This window comes from Pelodiscus sinensis, chromosome 12 (genome assembly GCF_052426305.1).
Source record: "Pelodiscus sinensis isolate ZL-2025 chromosome 12, ASM5242630v1, whole genome shotgun sequence".
In the NCBI taxonomy this organism is placed as follows: domain Eukaryota; kingdom Metazoa; phylum Chordata; order Testudines; family Trionychidae; genus Pelodiscus; species Pelodiscus sinensis.
Window position 1 is genome coordinate 19,935,426 of NC_143063.1, and position 9,575 is coordinate 19,945,000.

A 9,575-nucleotide genomic window follows, 5' to 3' on the forward strand; every position below is an offset into this window, starting at 1 on the left:
AATAACCACCAGCCCTTCACTCTGGTGCTCTTATATTTGTTTTGTTTCGGGTTGGGGTTTTTTTCTCTTTCCTCTTTTGCCTTTAGCTCAACCCGTATTGCTTACGATTCAATTATCTGGCTAAAAGCTCGCGCTTGTGAGCAATGATCAATTATTAGTTGTCAGTAATAATGGAGAAGGATTCTATTCTGGCCCTTTTTCTTTTTCTTAAGGAATGATCATTAGAAAATAAATCAAGGAAATAAAAGGAGGGGGGAAGGTTGTTGACAGCATTGTCCACAAAAGTAGTCCTACCTAAACCTACGGTCACAAGGGCTGAAATGCGCGTATTGAATAGCGGGATTCCAGGCTATTGATGATAAAAACAATTCCAGATAGCTGTTCCTAGCTGCTCCTGGATAGCTGCGCTCCAGGACTGTCTCAAAAGTTTATTATATATCGGAGCACAAAGCCAAGTTCCCATCTGACAGCAGCATCTGGAAGCTCCTAATTACCCACATTTCTAAAATGCATGTGAGCCGTGTTAGCTGTGGAGCGGCTTGGTATTAAGCAGTTGAAGGGACAGAGGCAGCGATATTTCAAATCTGGTTTGCACGGTATCTTTCCTCAGTAAACAGGAAACAAGCGCAATCGCCCTGCGAAGTAAAAGCAGGTACATCTACAGTCTGAAAACGTGAATTAATTGCCCCAGGACGGTGCTTCCCTGAAACAGTTTTAATTATTAGTGCACAGCCAATGTTCCCACACAGGTTAAAGGTTGATTGTTCGGGGTTAGCTCTGGGAAGAGAGCGATCTGTATCTAAGAAAAGTCCCCTTTACACGCTGCACGGGTGGTGCAAATTTGCAGAAAATATGAAATCAATTGGATTTTCTTCCAGATCGTTATTAACGATGCATTATAAGTATATGGGGATTGTGTAGCTTTTAACCTCTGAGTGCTAAGGTTGTTATGTCTGATCGCAAACCTTAATAACAATAATCCAGCCTAGTGCGCTGCATCTCATTGAAATCGTCTCTCACCCGAATGAACTGCAAATTATCCCCTGTTTACAATCTCCCTTCAGTGCTCATCTCAATCGATCCCCAGCACGGTTGTTTTCCAACCGGGGGGTGATTTGCATTGAAAAAACATTATGGGTCCCACCGCCCCAATTTTTTTTAAAAATTACCCAGGAAAGATCTCCAAGCTGTGTGGTGCGAGGAGAGGGGGGGAGGGAATTCTATCATTGTCATCTGGACCTTCAGGAGGGGGGAGACACAGCAAACACCCAATCACAGTATTTACATTTGTGAACACTCACAACTTCTGTTAGTGACAATGACATTTAATTGATGTATTGCTATCAACAACAATAAAGACCAATTCTTCTCTCCCTGCAAACACCACTCTCTCCCCCCGCCCGCACTTTCCGGCCCCCAGCAAAGGGGAAGAAAACAAACAATAAATAATCAAACGACCCAAGCGTCTGCTTTTACAATGGCGAAGAAACAGAGAAACGGAAAAAAAGTTATTAGTCTAATTTGTTGAAATAAAGTTTTTTTCCAAACCATTGGTTTGGTTGTGTTTTTTTTTTAATTGCAGGCTCACTTGCATGTACCAAATGCATAGCGCTATGGGACGGTGCTTTTAAACAGCCTAATTTAATCAACAAATATATAATGATATTGTAAATGCGAATAATGTTCAGACAGTAATTAGATTTAAAGACGTGGGGAATCTAATCGAGTGATTGATACAAAAATACAGACATGCTTGTGAATAGGGGCTCTGTGGGTGTTATATGCGTATACGTGTATCATCATATACACATATATTATGTAAGTTTCTATATGTTTATATTCGGTATATTTCCCAGTGTGTGAGGCTAAGGAGGCTGACACCGAGCACTGAATGTATCCATCTCTGCCGAAAGATCTCTTTAAATATTCAGTGAAAAATAATGGCATCTGAAATACCACCTATAGCAACATTATTATCTTCATTCTTCAACATCATCCCCACTGACAGCTTCGTTTGTCTTTTTATCAAAATCTACTGTACCAAATATTGCGAGGAGAGAGAAGAGAGAGAGGGGAAAACCTATTCCTGCACAGAAAAGAAAAAGAACATGCAGTGTCCGGTTTGCAAAAGCTGACTAAATATTTGGCAGGCACTTGGGAGGAGGAGGAGGGGTTGCTGTTGTTTTGTCACCCACCTTGGTAAACATTTTAAAGTCTTAGTTCGTTTAATAATAGGGAGAAGAAAATCCGAGTGAGTCGATTCCTCGCTTGGAGAGAGAGAGAGAGAGAGAGAGAGAGACTCTCGCTCTCTTTCGCTCTCTAGGTTTCGCCGTCTCATTTGAAATTGAAATGAGTTGTATCTGATCAGCCTCTTGCTTTTACAGAGTTTGTTAATATTGATACCGGGGAAAGGAGTAGTTTCAATCACAGAGTAAATAATCCAGAGGGGGAGGGTGGGAGGAGGGTGCTGTGAATGGCCCAGAAACAGAAACTGACTGCAGCGGCAGCACGCTTGCTCGTCCTCAGACCAAGGGAACCCTCCACAGCAACTTTTCGCGTACGGAGGAATTTGACGTGCAGAGGAACGAGGAATACAACGGGCTCCGTAGTTATCTGTAAACCAAACATGCGCGGTCCCTATTGTGTGTGCCTTTCTGGGGGTGCAGTGTATAAATCCGGGGGCTGGAGAGAAGCTTCCTAACTTTGGAACGGAACTTTTTATCCCGCGAGTATGAAATTGGTTGATGATGTATTTGTGCGGTCCGAGCGCCATTTGAAGCTTTTGGAGCATGCTGTATTAAATTGCTACCTACCTAGAGACACCATGTACCTGGCTATTGTTTCACGTACGAGTGTATGTGCGCGACTGTACACGTGTGTATATAAAGAGACAGACAGACGCAGACAGAGATGTACATGGGGGAGAGGGAGGCTTCACTTTGACACGAAAGAAGAGCTGCTCTCTCATGAGCCAGATTTAGGCGTGTGAAGTTAACAGTGCGGGTCCGACGGCAGAAGTTTCCCCGCACAGCTGCCGCCCAGAACCCATCTCGCTGGCTCTACGTGCGTGTGGGGGTCTAAGACCTAGAGCAGCCGAGGCACCGACCTCGCACGGCTCCGGGGCAGCCGACTGGGCTGCTCCCGGAGCGCTAGCCTTGCCTCCTCTGAACTTGGGCTGCTCCGGGCGCCGCGCCCGCGGGGGCTCGCCTGCCCGTGTCCCGCGAGCTCCCGGGCTGCGGGCTCGCCTCCCGGCGCGGCTCAGCTTCGCCCTCTCCACAGCCCGAAAAGAAAACGAAAGTCAGGCGTGACTTCGGCTTGGCAGAGGGGGTGTCAATCCGAATTCATCCCCCGCCCCCGCCCCCGACAACCCGAGCAGCCGGGGACAGGGCAGCGGAGACTTGCGCGAGCCTGGAACGCGGACAGCTGCCCCTCCCCCCGGCCCCGCACTACCCCGGGGAGATGAGTCGGCGGGTTTCCGCCGCCTGCCTTCTCCAGCCGCCTCTTCTCGGGGATTGACGCGGGCTTCAGCCAACCAACGGCGGCGCCGCGGTGGGAGGAGCCTCCTTACCCCGCCCCCGGGCTCGTGACGTAGCCGGGCGCAAACTTTGCTGTAATTGTCCTGGGAAACCTGTGAGGTTCCGAGCTGCCCGCCGCTGCACAAGCCCGGCCTGTCCCATTGTCGCCCCCCGGCCGGGCTGCGGAGGGAGCCGTGCTGGGCTCTGTGTAAAGCCAGACACAAAAGTTGGCCGGGGCGGGCATGGGACGGTCCCGGGCAGAGGCGCAGCGCAGCCACGGGCTCTCCCCTGCCCTGTGGGATGACAGCTGGGCTGCCTTTCGCAGGCAAAGCCAGCCCTGCAGAAATGTCGCCTCCCCCAACCCGGCCGCAGCGTCCCCGGGGCAGAGTTTTCCCCAGGCTGGGAGATCTGCCCCCCGGGGGGAGAGCGCTTCCTCTCTCTGGATTTGCGGTAGCTTCCCTTGGGCACGACTCTCTCCCCTGCCCCGCCTGGCGGTCCGCTTCCAGGAGATCGTATTTGATCTTCCTCTGGGCCCCTTTTGAAACAAGCGGGGGGGACCAGGAGCTCAGGACAGCGGCGAGCGGGGGGCGGGCAGAGGCTTTCGACACATTCCTATAGTAACAGGGATGGCGTGAAACAGTCCCAGCTGGTTGCTAAGAGGGTTAAACTGTATCCAAACAGCTTTGGGGAAATCCAGCCCCCTCTCTTGCCACATGGATCGACTCATTGGGTGGGAGCTGCAGAGAGACAAGGGTCTCCAGCAAATCAGCGCCTAATTGATTAAGGCGAGCGGGTTTGAATAGAGCTGGCCATGTGCCAATCGCCTTTCAAAGAGCCCCTCTATGATTAATCGCAATGCATTATTGATAATCATAATTATAGCAGGACACATGCGCGGTGCGGCGTGGCTTGGGGAGGGGGGGAGGCTCGATTTCCGTAATTTTGAGAAGATTTTTTTTTAGTAATTTTTTATTCTGCCCCAGCTGATGTTTGAGCCAGCATGTCGCGGAGGAAGCAGGCGAAGCCTCAGCATTTCCAGTCCGACCCCGATCTGGCCTTATTATCCCAGCGAAATGGTGAGTTCTTCTCATCTCTCTCGCACACATTTTAACAGAAACACGCACACGCAAAATAGATCAACTTACCTTAGAGACAGCTAGGAAACTGCACCGGGAAAAGGGGAGAGCGCGCTGGAGCTACCGGAGTTTTTTTTTTTTTTGCTTTTGTTTTGTTTTGAGTATTACTTATCTTTGTCCTTGTTGCGGATGGGTTTGTATTATTTTATTAACCTTCTCTTTCTTGTGTTTGTTGCGGTTTTTCCCTCTCTCTGTCCTTCCCTCCTCCCCCCCCCCCCCCCCCCCCAGTGATCTGGGAGTCTGAGCCCAGAAGAGATGGATTTCTCCTCTTCACCCCCTCTGTAGCCCACACCCCAGAGGCTGGTTAGGAGAGAGATAAAGTCAGATTTGGGTCGGGGTGTGTGACTTTTTTTAAGGATGCACCGACCTGACCGCACTTACTCTGCCCCTCTCCTCCCCCCAGAAGGGAGAAACCCCCCTTTCCTACTTTTTTCTGCCTGCCTCCTTTTCTCCCTGGAGTCCCGGCACGGCTGGGAAGCCTACGCTGCCGGGCAGCGCTCGCCTCCGGAGCGTTTGGAACCCCTCTGTTAAAGGGGGAAAAGTTTGCGTGCTGTAGAGAAAAGTATTTCTCGCGGCGCTGGCGGAGCTCCCTCCCTGCCCCTGATAACTTTTCTCGCGCTTCCCTCTGGCATCTGCGGGACCCGAACTCGCAGCGAGGGCGGCTATGCGGCTGGCCTTTGGTTGTGGGGTGGCCGTTTGTTTCCTTTCCTCGGGGCGACTTTTTTGTTTGTTTTTGTTTTGTTTTTTGGAAGCCGATAAGGGACGAACCAGGGTGCCTGGCTGGGTAGCTGCCCCCTCCAGTATTTGGCGAACCTGTGATATTTTTAAGTGTGTGGGGGAGGGCAGAAGCCCTGCGTTGGGGTAGAGAAAGCCAGTTTTCCGGGGAGGGGGGGATACTTGTACCTGTCTGCTGGCACTTTAGAAGCAGGCTGAGTGGGAGGGGAATGGTGGCAAGTGGTCTGGAGAAAAGCAAAGTAAGAAAGTGGGCGACTGGAAAGCGCCTGGCTGACAAACGAGGCTCGCAGGCCACGGATGAAGGTGGCAGAGATTCTCCGCGTCCTTCCCTATGCTGTACCCCAAGACAGGCCCGCTCTCCTGCCCTGCTCTTCCCCACCACGGCACCCCCCGGGGGCAGCGTTAATCTCCGAAGCATAGGAGCCGGAGCGTGCCCCACATCTCTGGATCTCCTCCCGGGCCGGGAACTCTGCCCCTGCAAACCAACGGGACTCCCACCTTGGGGGCCGCTTTGCTCAGATTTTGAAAGGGGAGGGGGAAGGTAAATAAACAAGACAGTCAGGGAGTTACCCGAACACTGGTCCCGGGTGTCCGTTCTAGAGGCTGTCCGTAGCTGTGGATAATGCTCTGGCCGGGAGGAGGGAGAGAACGAGATGGAAAGTTGGAGGGGGAGGACCTTGCAATTCTGCAGGGCACTTCCTGATACTCTGGGAATTGTGGCAGTTTGGGTGAGTTAGGAGAGTTTTCCTGAGATCTGAGCCAAAGTCTCTGTTTTAAAGCAGGAGCCGGAAGGGTCCATTCCGGAGCGAGCCCCTCTGTCACTGGGTTGAGTGGGGGGAGTGCAGCGCTGAGGGCAAATCGGATGGGCACGAAGAGAGGTGGCGCCGAATAAAGAACAGCGTTGGCTGTTCCTAAGCCTGGAGTGGCTGGGCAGGATGGCTCTCGGCAGTACCTTGGACCTCCCCAGAGAACTTTTACAGTCACTGGGCGCGTTGGGTTGCGCTGGTTTGCAGAGCAAAGCTCTAACTCTTCCCTCTTTCCAAACGCTCCACGCTTCTGAGGCGAACCCACTGCTGGCTGTGGAGGGACTCGGCCAGAAGCTGACGTGCCAGTGCGCCATGTGAGTCATGGAGAGGAGCCCGGAGCTGCTCTCCTCCAGCCCTATTAACCCCCTGCATTAGTCATTAAAGCAGCAGCCAGGAAACAAACCTCTTCTCCCCCCCCCCCCTTCCCCCGAAGCACCATGCTTATCAGGGTCGCCACTGAGGTAGGTTTGGGGACATGGGAGCTGTGGTCTCTGACCTGTCCTTGTAATTCCTTTTCCATTGATCAAGTGCCCCCTTTCCCTTTCCTCCCCCATAAGCTGCACGGGAGCTGCTAAGGGGTTTGGGAACAAACTTAATATGAAGAACCAAGATCTGCAGAGTAAAGTGAGTCTCCCTGGGAAAGATGGAAGGATTGTTATGGGAGCCTTGGTATCATCATTCGGGTTTTAAAAATACTGAGACACTTTTCTTTGCATCCTCATGGCCATCAGCCTACATTATTAGCCCCCTCCCCCCTTATTTAAAACTTCTAAACGTTTCTGTAAAGTATTTTTCTGGGAGGAAACGTTTTTGGATTGTTTTAGGTGCTTTTTTTCATTTGTTTGGATGTATTGCTATTTTGCCACCGTGTTCAAATGCAATCCCCATTTAATTTAACTTAAAGACATGTATTTACTTTATTTCTAAATATTTTTCCCCTTTGAAAATTTCAAGCATGAACTGGGGGAAAGTTAGGTTTTATGTATCCTTTCATGAATGTACTCCAAAAGAGCTCTGAACTTTAAAAAGTAATCGAGAGGGAAAGCCTAGAATGGAATTAACTTATCTTGCTGGGGAAATCAAAGGGATATTTTTCACATCTTCAGTTTGCTTCATCTCATCTTTTGTCAGAGTATTTTATTAATTTTTGCTAAAGGACACTGGTAAAAGCACACTCAAGAATTTTAATAAAATTGTGCTGGCACACACTCCCCTTCACTCCCCCCTCCAATTTTTAGTCTTTCGGACTGATTTTGCACATTGTTTTCCAATACAAGACACTGGGGGTGTGAGAGAGAATTGTTAACTGAGGAGCTTTCTTGCCTGTTGCTAAATGATGTACTTAATAGTAGGATTTTGCCAAAAATGATGACATATTTGTTTCATTTGGTTTTCCTGGTCAGTAGCTTAAGTTAATGAAGTAAATCATTAAAGTTTTTTTGTATTTTTTTTAACGTTGCCTCTTTCTCTAGGAAAAAGAAGTAGGCTATTAGAAACCCTGTAGGAGCCCTTTCCCCTTCTTTCAGTAGTAATGGTTTTAGGCTATGACTGTTTTACATGCTTGAACAATAAGTTTTGACTAAGTTGCCTGGAGGGTATGTTTTGTAAATAGTGTTACAGGATTTAGAATGCTGTTGCAATATTAGTATAAAACTAGCCCTACAAAAGTGAATTAAAGGAATACTATGTACTTTTGAGAAGTTCCTAAATCCATAATGGATATATTTGACATAGGTGAAACATTTTTTTCATTAAATGCTTCAATATTGGGAAAACATCTCTCCTTTGTGATTCAGTGAATTCAGGTTTTTTAGCTCAATTACAATTTCGGGAATCAGACAAGTTTGGCATCACTCTTATTTTAACAACACTTGCAATAATGTGAAATGAATGTACATTTAAGAGCCTAAATAAACTTATGTTTCTGTCAAAAATTGTCATGTCTGTTTGGAATTTCTCTGATGTGTATTCAGTTAAGGTCAGTAGAAAATAGTTTGAAAAGAAACTTCATCCATGTCTGTCTTGCAGTAACATACATTTCATTTTTTAGAACACTATTTTAAAGTTTAGGGTAAATGCAGTATATCTTTACTCGGACGATTTAATATTTCAAATGTATTTTTGATGCAATCTTTGAATAAGAAAGGCTGGCTTCATTATACCCTCTGAATATGCATACATAATACTAATAATAAGCAGGACAGAAATCATACTAATGGTGAAAGCGACTTTTGACATAAATATTATTCAACAAGTAACTAATTACTGGTATAAAATGGACAAAAAACAATTGGATTATTTTCTTTTGTTAATAACTGAGATTGTATGATATTTTCTTGTTACATTTTGGAGTGCATTATTGTTTTATTTTTTTGTTGGTGATTGGTTTGTGGTGTGTGTTTAGATTATTAGGCCAGGAAGCTCCTACAATCATACAGCAGTATATTATTTTGGAGCATAGTTTTTCAAGGCAAAGGTTAAATCAGAAGAGCAAAGTAGCTAGCATTTGCTGCAGATACAGTACTTGCTGTTTTTCCATATAGAGGAATCAGTTCATCTGATGTTATTTACTCGTGGCAGTAGGATGGTCCCCAGAATGATCTGTGGGCCCAAGCACCTATTACAAACTATTATTCTTTTGTTATCTATTAATTTAATAACACTTACAAGACAGAATTCTTGAAAGAAGTACATGTTTAGTCAAGCTTCTTTAGGCTTATAACATAAGCTGGCCTTTCTGTGAGAATTGTAGTTGATCAGTCTTGATTGCAGTTTACATATACTTCCATTTTTGCGAGGCAGAGCACTAGAAGTAGTGGGCCATATCTGATATTGCTTATGCTGATGGAGTAACTCTGCTGAAGTCAGTGTGGTTAAACTAGCATACAAAATGTGAAATCAGGCCCATGTTGTGTGGGTTTCCCTTCCCACTCACTCTCTCCAGTCTTCACAGATTTATTTTGTGTTTATTATCATGCACATAATATACCCTATTTGTGATTTATTACCAAAAGTTATCTACAGACTGTGCTTTTTATACATTTAATTGCCTTCAAGTTTTCTGTATAAGTCAGTCTTACCTATATGTGAAAACAGTCATTTTTTACTGAAGCAATCTTATTAAGGGAAAAATACAATTAAGCTTATTGGAATTGTTAGTAAAAAGCAAAGCTGGTGAAGAATCATCTTTAAAAGTACTGATTGCTGGGGTTTTTTTTTTCCTGATTAAGGTGCATGACACTGATCTCCTAAAATCTTCTTTAAGAATTAAAGATTGAAAATACAAGTTAAGTGGTTGCTACATGATCATATAGTCAAGAAAGTCCATATGAGTGGTACTAGGAAAAACTTAAGTGTTAGCTGTTTTAACCTTTGCTAGCTTC

The 9,575-nt window shown here is 46.6% G+C and overlaps 1 protein-coding gene across 6 annotated transcripts in view; it reads left to right on the top strand.

Annotated features, from left to right (window-relative positions):
- The first annotated feature begins 3,633 nt into the window (after nt 1-3,633).
- SALL1 (spalt like transcription factor 1) overlaps nt 3,634-9,575 on the top strand; it is a 16,371-nt gene continuing 10,429 nt past the window's right edge. Inside the window, exons 1-2 of one of the 6 annotated variants that reach the window (XM_006121131.5) lie at nt 3,634-3,965; nt 4,499-4,591. In XM_006121131.5, the coding sequence (XP_006121193.3) occupies nt 4,516-4,591 (76 nt within the window). In that variant the 5' untranslated portion in view covers nt 3,634-3,965; nt 4,499-4,515. The other 5 variants (XM_075940254.2, XM_006121133.5, XM_006121136.5 and 2 more) reach the window with 5 other exon arrangements.